This window comes from Trichosurus vulpecula, chromosome 7 (assembly GCF_011100635.1).
Source record: "Trichosurus vulpecula isolate mTriVul1 chromosome 7, mTriVul1.pri, whole genome shotgun sequence".
In the NCBI taxonomy this organism is placed as follows: Eukaryota; Metazoa; Chordata; class Mammalia; order Diprotodontia; family Phalangeridae; genus Trichosurus; species Trichosurus vulpecula.
In genome coordinates, this window is record NC_050579.1 from 8,575,436 (window position 1) to 8,587,964 (window position 12,529).

A 12,529-nucleotide genomic window follows, 5' to 3' on the forward strand; every position below is an offset into this window, starting at 1 on the left:
TGGACTTGGGTATAGAGTCAATTAAAAGTGACTCCTCCGCCCCATACAGAAGAAGACATAGGATGTCTCTATGCTAGGCTATCTGAGCATGTTCCAAATACCTCATTGCAGAGAGAGAGAGAGAGAGAGAGAGAGAGAGAGAGAGAGAGAGAGAGAGAGAATTAAGAGAATTATAGAGCATTTGGTGGATGGAAATAGATAATTCTCTGTATTTTCTTTCAGATTTCTTCAGTGTCTTTTAGGTAAATTAATTTTTTAGGGTTTTATTCCTGGTTTTTTGATATTGTTTTTTATGTTGAATTACATATTTTACTATTTAATATTTTTTAGTTTTCAGCATTGATTTCCACAAGATTTTGAGTTACAAATTTTCTCCCCATTTCTACCCTCCCCCCAGCTCCAAGATGACATATATTCTGATTGCCCCATTGTCTGGTCAGTCCTCCCTTCCATCACCCCACTCCCCACCCATCGCCTTTCCCCTTACTTTCTTGTAGGGCAAGATAGATTTCTATGCCCCATTACCTGTATATCTTATTTCCCAGTTGCATGCATAAATGGCATTTTTGAGCATCTGCATTTAAAACTTTGAGTTGCAAACTCTCTCCCCTCTTCCCTTCCTACTCACCCTCCCTAAGAAGTCAAGGAATTCAACATAGGCCACACACATATCATTATGCAAAACACTTCCTTAACAGTCACGCTGCAAAAGACTAACTATATTTCCCTCTATCCTATCCTGTCCCCCTTTATTCAATTTTCTGCCTTGATCCTGTTCCTTTTCAAAAGCATTTCCTTCTTATTACCTCCTCCCCCATCTGCCCTCCCTTCTATCATCCCCCACTTTCATCCCCATTCCCCTTATTTCTTGTGGGGTAAGATACCCAATTGAGTGAGTGTGTTATTCCCTCCTCACACCAAATATGATGACAGCAAGATTCACTCATCCCCCCTCACCTTCCCTCTCTTCCCTTCCAACAGAACTGCTTTTTCTTGCCACTTTTCTGTGAGATAATTTACTCCATTCTATCTCTCACTTTTTCCCTCTCTCAATATATTCCTATCTCAACCCTTAGTTTAATTTTTTTGAGAGCATCCCTTCATTTTCAACTCACCCTGTGCCCTCTGTCTCTCTATATATATGTATATTCCCTTCAACTACCTTAATGCATATAAAGGTCTCATGAATTATACACATCATCTTTCCATGTAGGAATGTAAACAAAACAGTTCAACTTTACTAAGTCCTTTATGTGTTCTCTTTCTTGTTTACCTCTTCATGCTTCTCTTGATTCTTGTGTTTAAAAGTCAAAATTTCTATTCAGGTCTGGTCTTTTCTTCGAGAAACCTTGAAAGTTCTCTATTTTATTGAAAATCCATATTTTTCCTTGGAGCATGATACTCAGTTTTTCTGGGTAGGTGATTCTTGGTTTTAATCCTAGCCCCTTTGACCTGTGGAATATCATATTCCAAGCCCTTCAATCCCTTAATGTAGAAGCTGCTAGATCTTGTGTTATCCTGACTGCATTTCCACAGTTTTTTTTTTCTTTCTGGCAGCTTTCAGTATTTTCTCCTTGACCTGGGAACTCTGGAATTTGGCGACAATGTTCCTAGGAGTTTTATTTTTGGGATCTTTTTCAGGAGGCAATTGGTGGATTCTTTCGATTTCTATTTATCCTCGGTTCTAGAATATCAGGGCAGTTTTCCTTGATAATTTCTTGAAAGATGATATCTAGGCTCTTTTTTTGATCATAGCTTTCAGTTGATCCAATAATTTTTAAGTTATCTCTCCTGGATCTATTTTCCAGGTCAGTGGATTTTCCAATGAGATATTTCACATTGTCTCCCATTTTTTCATTCCTTTGGTTCTCTTTTATGATATCTTCATTTCTCATAAAGCCACTAGCTTCCACTTACTCCAAATGAATTTTTAAGGTGATATTTTCTTCAGTGGTCTTTTGGACCTCCTTTTCCATTTGGCCAACTCTGCCTTTCAAGGCATTCTTCTACTCATTGGCTTTTTGGAGCTCTTTTACCACTTGGCTTAGTCTATTTTTTAAAAGTGTTATTTTCTTCAGTATTTTTTGGGACTCCTTTAGCAAGTCATTGACTTGTTTTTCATGATTTTCTTGCATCACTCTCATTTTTCTTCCCAATTTTTCCTCAGCTTCTCTTACTTGCTTTTCCAAATCCCTTTTGAGCTCTTACATGGCCTGAGACTAGTTCATGTTTTTCTTGGAGGCTTTGGAGGTAGGCTCTTTGACTTTGTTGACTTCTTCTGGCTGCATGTTTTGATCTTCTTTGTCACCTAAAAAAGATTCTAAAGTCTGCATCTGAGTCCGTTTTTGCTGCCTTTTCATGTTCCCATCCAACGACTTGACCCTTGGGCTTGACTTCTTGTAGAGTAGAGAGTACTTTGTCCCAAGCTTTAAGGGCTGTGCTGCTGTTTTCAGAGTTACTTCTACTCCACTGTCACTGCCAGCTCTGCCACAGCAGCATTCCTCCTCCCCCAATAACCGCCAACCAGGACTGCTTCACAGATCCAAGCAGGGCAAAGCACATTCTGCACTCCCGCTCTGATCCTCCACTTAATTCCTCCCACCGGGTGGACCTGGGGCCATAAGCAATTGCAGCTGGAACTCTGGAAGCAGCTGCAGCATTGCACCACCTCCGCTGCTTCTGTGGCTGGGGTGACCACACACTCCTCTCACTCCAATCAAGCAGTTTTTTCACTAATCTTCTCTGTTGTCTTTGGTGTTTGTGGGTTGAGAAGTCTGGTAACTGCCACAGCTCAATGGTTCAGGGTCCTACAGCCTGTTTTGTATGGTTCCCAGTCTGGTTGCTTCAGGCACGGCCCATGCTGGGCCATGCTCTGCTCCCAGCACAGTGTGATAGACCCTTCCCAGTGACCATTCAGGCTGTCCTGGGCTGGAGCCCTGCTTCCTTCTGCTATTTTGTGGGCTCTGCAGCTCTAGAATTTCTTCAGAGCCATTTTTTACAGGTGTTTGGAGGGAACTGTGGGAAAGCTCAAGTCAGTACTTGCTTTGCAGATGCCATCTTGGTTCTGCCCACTCCTGTTTTCTTCTTACATTACATTTCTAGGTTACTCTCATTTTATGAGAGGTATCTTGTAACAAAGCAAAAGAGTTAAGTAAAACTAGTATTATAGAAGAATTCAATATGAAAATGCATACGTTTCACATCTTTAGCAACAATCTCACTTCCTTATTTTTAAAAAATCAACAGAAGTTTATTTTCTGTATCTCCCACAATCTACTGCATTGGAAAAAAGAAAAGAAGTTAGAATTCCTTGTAAGAAATAAGCACACACAAGTAAAACAAATTCCCTTAATAGCTGTATATGAAAATAGCTATGTCCCCGTCTCCTCTCCGAATCCATCCTTTTTCCATGATGGAATGTTTCATCATCAGTCCTCTGAAACCGTAATGTTCATCCTGCTGATCATAGTTCTTATGACTTTCAAAGTTGTTTGTTCTGAAGTGTTTTTCCTCATATAAATTCTTCCTCTGGTACTGCTCATTTTATTCTTCATTAGTTTATAGACATTATCAAAACTATTCTTTTTTATACTACTGGTGTTATAGCATCAATTTTTCTTCTGACTCCAGTCATTTCCCTCTGCATCAACTCATACAAACTTTTCCAAGTCTCTTTAAGATCATCTGTTTCCTCATTTTGTATAGCATAATAGCATTGCCATACATTCCAATGCCACAGCTTAGTCAGGCATTCCTCCATCATATGGGGCTCTAGCTTTTGCCAACACAGAAAGAGCCGCGAATCCTATTTTTTGGTGTGAAGCACCTTTTCTTCTTTCTTTTATCTCTGTTGGGCTTAGGCCTAGCAGTGGGATAACTGGGCCAAAATATTTAATAAGTATTTGTGTATAATGCCTAATGACTTTCCATACCTGTACCTACTCACAGGTCTTCAGTCGATTTAGTCAATCAAAGAATATTTGTTATGTACAAGTTACCATGGATCCACAGACAAAAAGTAAGTGATCTTTGTCCTTAAGTATCTTAAATTCTACTGGGGATTCAACAGAGCTGGACTGTCCTCATTGAGGACAGCTATTTGGAAATTCTGTTGACATATGTGAAATCTGAAATATGCCACATCTAAACTGGTTTGTGAAAGGTGAGGCAATGTAACTTCTAGAGTCCTGTCTCGCTCCTCTGGTTTTTGACTTTGCATGACTGTTGAGTGGCCAGTAACAGAAAGAGGTGTGAATTCTCTTTCCATATTCAAGATGTGGACTTTTTAAGATACAACCTGGAGCTTGTTAAGCCATTCTGAATTTGTTGCTCTTCAAAGCATAATTGCAAGGGAAGTGGGGTCCTGGTTGGGTTGAGGACCTTGAACAGCTTTCTCTTTTCCGTAGTGTTTGCACCTTTCCCTGACATACCCCTACATTGAAACAGGGAAGCAGTTTCTCTGAAGAGCAGGAGAGGTGGTTAGCTCTAGGATAAAGAAGAGCAAGCCCAGAAGTTTATCCAGAAAGAGCAGGATATTGGCTCTAAGTCAACAAGTCCTATGAGCAGTTCAGTAAGCCGTTGCTCTGCCCTCAGCATCTGTTGATGAAACAGGTAAGGAGAGGTCCCTTTAGAAGGAAAAGCCCATGTGGCACCAATGTCAAGGCCCAAGTGTTATTCCTCACTGAATTATTTCTATTTCACCAACCATGTATATATTTGTTAAGTGTAAGACACATCCATTATTGATTTTGAAAGAAATTTGCTTTTCCTTAAAATTAAAATTTCTGAACATTTCACGAAAAGAACCCACAACAGTGTTTTGCCCCTGCCTCACCTCTGTCCCTTAAATGTCTATGCAGTGCCAGGCAGGTAAAAGTGTGTATTAGAATTTACTATCTATCCGGCACTATGACAGGGCTGGGGGTACAAAGAATGGCAAAACACAGCTCCTGCCCTCAAAAAGTTCATACTTTAATGAGGGAGGACAGTATGTGCATAACTGGGTATATATAAAATATCTACAGAGTACATGGAAGATAATCTAAGAGAAGAAAGTACAGGTGCCCAAGGGTCAAAACTTGGCCATAAATACTGGCCAAAGAAGCATTTGCATACAGTTCAGTATCTCAACTTTCCCAACTTCTGTAATTAAGGTAGGGAAGGTAGCTGGGCTTGGGGACTAAACTGGATGCCTTGATGGCTCCCAGAGAGGATTCCTCTCTAAAACTGCTGCTGACTTTTCCTATTGGGCAGGTTGAGATATTCCTCAGTCAGTCCCCTTTCATGGTCTTAAAGGACTCAGAGTTAACAAGGAACTTGTCAGAATAGAAAGAGCCCTGGCTTTGAGGTGAATCACAAGCCTGGGTCCAAATCCTGCCTTGGTCACTTGCTGTCTGTGTGACACTTAACAAACCCCTTAATCTCACTTGATTTTCACTTCTTTAAATGAGCAGTTTGGATTAGGTTTCTTCCCAGTTAAGATATATGATTCCATGATCCCATCCCAAGCCAGAGAGATCAGAAAATGAGGTCCATTTTTGGCATAAGGGAGAAAAAGAGGTCTGCGGTGAGGGAGAAAGAGATATTCACTCTTTTTCAATCATTAATCCAAAGAGATTAATCATATATGTAATAAACCAAAAGTTCAGCCTCTCTTCCAATTATCTTTCATTTCACTGATTTATTCCACAATGACCAGATAAGGATAAAGCATAAAACTGCCAGGTTGTGAAAGAGAAAAGGGCAAAGTTTAGAGACCCTACTCTTTCTTAGACATCCTGAACATTGCAGAGATTGTGAGAGGGCTCCATTCTTCTCCCTGGGCTCTGGTAGGGCTGGCTTTCTCTGCTGCCTGCCTGGGCTTTGCCAAAGCAGTAAAACTGCTGGCAATCCCCATGGATGGCAGCCACTGGCTCAGCATACATGAAGTGGTCCAGGAGATCAGTCTGGGAGGCCACGAAAGTGTCATGCTAGCACCAGAGTTGTCCATGCACATCAGAGAAGGGCCATTCTACACTTTGAAAACCTTTCCAGTCACTTTCAGCAAGGACCAGTTTCATAATAAGCAGAAAAATCCTCATTTGCCCTTTGAAAAAGCACGTTTCCTGAAACAGTTCTTTGATATGGCTGGGGCCATGAAGGTTTTTGCTGCCAGGCATTTTGGCTTTTGTACTGACTTAGTATTTAATAAGAAACTGATGAAATCCCTGGACCAGGCCCACTATGATGCTGTTTTAACTGATCCTGTGGTTCCTTGCGGATCTATTCTGGCTCAGTGTCTCTCCATTCCAGCTGTGTATTTCTTCCAGGGAATCCCATGTGATTTCACAGCTGAAGGCACTCAAATTCCGAGGATGTTCACTGAGAACACTAACCACATGACCTTCCTGCAGCGGGTGAAGAATATTTTGTATACTTTGCCCCAGTCTGTGGCATGCCATCTGTTTTTTTCATCTTTTGCACGATTGGCTTCAGAACTCCTGCAGAGAGACATGAGAACAGTGGATGTTCTGAGCCATGGATCTGTGTGGTTTATGAGGTCAGACTTTCTGCTGGATTACCCCAGGCCAATCATGCTAAACATCATCTTCATTGGAGGCAGGAACTGTGCCAATCCCAAGCAGCTCCCACAGGTTGGTATGTGGCATATAACAAGCCATCACGTTAGTTGTTACCTTTTGGCAAAATGAGAGCATACTGATTTTCATTTTTAGCATATGGTTTTTAAGAGAAAAATCTTGTTACTTTTAATTTTCTTAATATTTCCCCGATTACACATAAATACAATTTTTAATATTCATTTTTAAAGTTTTGTGTTCCAAATTCTATCCCTTCTGCCCTCTCCTGCCCCTCCCTGAAATGTGTAAGCAATGTGATATAGATTATCCCTTTGCAATCATGTAAAACATTTCCACATTCATCATTTTGTGTAAGACAATTAGACAGTAAGGAAAGAAGGAAGGAAGGAAGGAATAAAACAACAAAGGAAGGAAAACATTGTGCTTCAGTCTTTATTCAGTATTCAGACACCATCAGTTCTTACTCTGGAGGCACATAGCATATTTCATCATGAGTCCTTTGGGATTGCCTTGGATCATTGTATTACTGAGAAGAGCTAGGTCATTCTTCATTGTAAAATATTACTGTTACTATGTATAATGTTCTCCTAGTTCTGCTCACCTCACTCTGTATCAGTAAATTTGATTACATTTTAATGGATCTCCTAGATGGATGGCCTCATGTGGTCCCAGGCCTGTAGAGATGGACTGGGGAGGGATAACTATATGGTCAGTTTTTTTTTTTCTCACAAATTTTTCTTTGTAGTGGCTTCTTTGTGTCTTCCTTTCCTCTAACTCTCCAGTCTTTATGGCCACTAGGAATCAGGAGACCTGCATTCTAGTCCTGCTTCTGCCACTGACAGAAAGTCCTTTGGTCAGAATGACTTGATTTTTCTTGGGTTTGTTTTCCTCTTTAGTTAAAGAAAGGAGATGAAGGACATAAACCCAGGTTTCTTAAGTGATTCTTTGGGTTTGTGGGCACAGACTCACAGGCTTATATGTTGTAGCCAGAATGGACTTTGTTTTCTTTGAATGACTCAGCTGGCCTCGTTGAGCTTCCCTGGATGCTGGGGCTTGCTCTTCCTGGGCAGGACCAGAGCTTCCTGTGTGATGAGTCGTGGCGCTGGCTGAGGGGAGGTGTGTTAACGTGGTCTACGCTGGAGGAGGGGCCAAGTCAAGAACCAATCGGCCCTGGTCGTTCAGGCGGCGCTTGATGATGTCAAAAACTCTATAAGAGGGGAGAGGACAGCTTGAAGATCCTCCTTTCCTTTTCCAGTTGGAGCCAGAGACGCCTACAGCCGAAGCTGAGCTGCTGGTAGCAGAGCTGACTGGAGGCTAGTGGGTAATCTTCTTACCGTAGAGTGGAAGCATGTAAACGATTTTGCCTTATACCATCTCGCTTCTCTGTGGCCTCCTGGTTACCCTTGTGAGGCGGACTTATTGGGCCTGGAAGCTTTTGATGAAAATATCAAAATGGGGACGCTGGTTTGTGGGATTGTTACTGTGGAGTGTAAATACATGCTTTAGTTCTCCTGCCTTCTGCCTAGAGAATTCCTTATATCCTGCGGTTCCGGACCTTTTAGGCACATATGAGATTCTCTTTGAAATCATAAATTCTGCCTTCCTAATATATATGTTGAAGGGATATCAGAGACAATTTAGTCCAATCCATCACCTTATGAAGGACGAGAGGGAAGCTGGTTTGGTGAATAGAACATTGAAATTGCAAGCATGAAGGCCTGGATTTTAAATTCCACCTCAAACATTTCCTCATTGTGTGATGCTGAGAAAGCCACTTAACTTCTCTAAGATTCACTTTCATCAACTATAAGGTGAATTTTGGATCAATCACCACTAAAATCTCATCGATTCTCATCAAATCTCATCAAAACTCAGGGAATTTAATTGACTCATCACAGGTCATGCAAGTAAAAAGCCCCAGACCCTAGTGCTTCATTATGGACAGGTTTTCTTTTTTCAGTCAACATTATTTCTATTTCCCCCCAAAAAAACTAAACATGAAAGAATTTAAAGTGTCCATTCAGCAATTCAACAAAGATTTCTCATATACAAGGTATTGAGGATACACAGATCTTGCCTTCGTGGTGCTTACCTTCAAAAGTGTCACACTGAGCCAGACTCTTCCTGGTCCTGGCTCAACATTTGGAGCTTCTGTTGATGTATTTGAAATCCAAATGTGCCATATCAAATTAGTTTGTGAATGTCTGGACTATACTTTCTCTAATGTTGCTTTCAGGTCCCATGACATCTCAGTTTGAATTCATGCGGAGAGCAGTAAATGAAGGAGCGTTAGGATTTAGTTTGAATCTTAATAAAGAGAAGAATTTGTCACAGAGGAAAATGCTTTATTGAATATTCAGGGGTTTATACTTCCTAATTTAAAGTCTGGGCTTTGTAAGGAATTCTGAATGTGTTGCCCTACAAGGAAGAAATGCAAGGGATGGTGTAGGGTCCAGGTTATGGCCAGGCTGCTGGACAGCTGCCAACTCTCCCCCTCCCATGTTTTTATCTATTCTAGATGGAGTATGCCCTCAGCCTTGGCTAAAGTGAAAGAAGGAAATTACTTACCTGGGGAGGTGCAGAGATTATTGTGATCAAGGAGTTTACACAGAAGGATTAGGACAATAATGTAGAAGGAAACACTATTCCCTCCATTAGAGGGAGCCCCTGCAGCATTTGCCAAACCCTGTGCAGATGGGAACACTTATTTATTCATATTTGTCTATTTATTTAGATATTTACTGAATATGAAAAATATTTATTACAGATCTTGGAAGTGATTTTTTCTTGTAAATAAAATTTATGAACATTTCTATAAAATAGTAAATACTACTGTCCTCCATCTCTACCTCTCTCTCAATTTTCTAGGCAGTGTCTGTCAGTCCACAAGCTTTGATGAAGTGCCTAACATAACAGGTGCTGCACTAGGTGCTGTATATATGAAGAGGTGTGTGAGTGTGTGTATGTGTATGAGAGACAGACAGAATGAGAGACGCAGACAGAAAGAAACAGAGACAGAGAGGGAGAGAGAGAGAGGGAGGGAGGGAGGGAGAGGGGGATAGAGAGAGAGAGAGAGAGAGAGAGAGAGAGAGAGAGAGAGAGAGAGAGAGAGAGAGAGAGAATGTGTGAGAAAATGTGTGTGTGCATGTGTGTGTGTGTGGGGGGGGTGAATAGCCATTCACACACATGGGAACACATAAATAATTGACTCCAGAAAACACAGATCAGATGACATTCCTGTAGCGGATAAAGAACATCCTATACTCTTTGCCCGATAACATGGAATAGCATATGATATATTCAACTTTTGCAAGCCTGGCTTCAGAACTCCTTCAGAGAGATATGAATATAGTGAATATTCTGAGCCATGGATCTGTGTGGCTGGTGAGGGCAAACTTTGTGATGGATTACTCTAAACCAGTCACACCAAACGTGGTCTTCACTGGGGGCATCAACTGTGCCAGTACCAAGCAGCTCTCAGGTTGGTATGTGATGTATTAGCCAACATTGCAGATGGCACCCAGTGGTCTTATTCAAACATCTTCTTTTTAAGAGAAAACATGACTGTATACTTAATTAGCCTCCAAAGGTAAGGTCATCCAGAGTGGTCCCAGAAAATCATTATAAGCTCTATAGAGACAAAGTAGAGGCAATGATCAATATGGGAATAGTTTGTCCACAAGCAGCTTTTTGTAGTGATTTCTTTGTTTCTTCATTGGTTTTACTACGCAAGTCTTTTGTGCAATATGAAATCAGGAGACCTGGATCTACTGCGGGATCTGCTACAGTCTAGCTGTGTGACCTTAGACAAGTGAATTCTTGATCTCTCGGTAGTCTTGGACATCATAAATCCCCTTCTCCTCCTTCCTGCTCTCTTCTTTCTAGATTTTCATGACCCTGTTCTCCAGTTCTCCTCCCCACCTGAGTGCTCTTTCCCAGTCTCTTTCTTGTATCACTGTCCAGGTCATGCCCATTTACCATGAGTCTCTCTCCTGAGCCCTCTTCTCCTATCCTATTTCACCTCATGATCTACCATTTCCCATGGTTCCTTATGTTATCTCTATGCTGACAATTCTCGGATTATCCAGCCTTAACCTCTCTGCTGATCTCTAGTCTCACATCTCTAACTCCCTGTTGGACATATCAAACTGGATGGCTTACAGAAGTCCTAAAGTCAGCATGTCCCAAACTGAACCCCCTCTGTCTCTCCAAACCATTCTGTCCTCTTGACTTTCCTGTTACTCTCAAGGGCACTACCATCCTCCAAGTCTCCAGGCTCATAGCTTAAGTGTTATCCTTGACTGCTCACTCTCTTTCACACCCACCCCCATTCAACATGGCTTATGATAAGTTCTATTAATTTTGTCTCGGTAGTTTTTTCCTCCTATATTACCTTGCTAGTATCTCTCCCCTTCTTCTCCCCTCTGACACCATCCTCACCCTGCTATAGGCCTTACTCACTTCACTGCACCCCTGGACTCTTGCCAAGGCCTAATGGTTGCACTCCTTGCCACAAGTCTCTCCCCACTCCAGTCCATCCTATTCTTAGCTGTCCAGCTAATCTCCCTAAAAGGCAGGTGGGACCCTATCACCACCACCACCATCCCCATGCAGTAAAGCCCAGGGGCTCCCTATTGTAGGATCAAATAAAAATCTTCTGGTCTTCAAAGACCTTTCTCACCTCTGTCTTCCCTTCCCCTTTCCAGCCTTCTTACACCTTACACCCCTCCCCATGACTCTTCAACCCAGACACATCAGCCTCTCTGCTCTTCCTCCAACAGGGTGCCCTATTTCCTGACTTCCTCCTCACTGACCCACTCCACACCAAGGGGGCCCTCCTGCTCAGTTTACCGCCTTCTATCTGCTCGATGTTTCCAAAGTATGGTGTCTTGTTTGTGCTTAGTTGTTTGTACAACATCTCCCCCTCTAGACCATGAGTTCACTGAAGGCAGGGGCTATCTTTTGGCTTTCTTCATATCTAACATTTAGCACAGTGGAAAAAGACCTTCCTAATCCAAGGATGTATATTTTTAAACAGATCTGAACTACATGGAGCAGACTCAGTCACACCAATCCAGCTCCTCTTGGCTCAGGTCAAAAAGCTCACAGGACTCTGGAGCCAGGGAAGGAGGCCATTTGGTATAAGCGGGAGCACAGGTTGGGGGTGAGTCATAACTCTGCCACTAAGTCACCCCCACAGTGGTCCTCACATTTCCTCTTCTGTAAACTGAGGCTGTAGGACTCAATGACCTCCTTACCTCCCACTCAGCTTTGAAGGCCTATGACCTTAAGTCGGATGGACGTTCAGTTGGTCAATTGCTATACGGGTTTGCCTGACCTCAACCTTGGGAAGAGAGCACTATTATTATTTTAAAGCTAAGGACCCCAATCTCCTTTTTGTGCTTACAGGGTAGGATCATTTTATTTTCAAGTGATGGTATCCGCCCAACGTGCTAATGCAGGTCCTTCCCTGGTGCTGCCTTCACCTCCACCATTCACCAATCTCCATCATGCTGGTGTATTTCCTCCCCAGGCCTGGTGAGAGAACAACTATGACAATAATAAATAGCTGTCACCACAAAGCACTCAATATACATTATCTCATTGGATCCTCACAATATTATGTGAGGTGGGTGTGATAATTATCTCCATTAGTAGAAGTGGAAATTGAGGCTGGGATAGTTGAAAAGATTTGTTCAAGGCAGTAATTGTCCAACCTTGGCCTCCTGAACCAAGTCCCATCCCCCAGCCCAAGTGCACACCCCACGCCCACCCCTAGCCTTTAGCTGAATGAGACTTGGGAGCTGGTGATAGCCACCTCCTGGCCAGAGGCAAAAGATTAACCAGTGAACTTCTTATCATCCCCTGACCCTGAAGAAAGGTCTCTTGGTTGTTGTTGTGGTTTTTTATCAGTACTAGAGAATTCTTTGGGATGGGAATTCAATCCATCT

General features: G+C 42.1%; 1 protein-coding gene across 1 annotated transcript in view; it reads left to right on the forward strand.

The window, feature by feature from the left end:
* The first annotated feature begins 3,999 nt into the window (after positions 1 to 3,999).
* Positions 4,000 to 12,529, forward strand: part of LOC118856503 (UDP-glucuronosyltransferase 1A3-like) — a 67,514-nt gene continuing 58,984 nt past the window's right edge. Inside the window, exons 1-3 of the mRNA XM_036766818.1 lie at positions 4,000 to 4,018; positions 4,594 to 4,611; positions 5,833 to 6,632. Of these exons, the coding sequence (XP_036622713.1) occupies positions 4,000 to 4,018; positions 4,594 to 4,611; positions 5,833 to 6,632 (837 nt within the window). The remainder of the gene's footprint in view (positions 4,019 to 4,593; positions 4,612 to 5,832; positions 6,633 to 12,529) is intronic.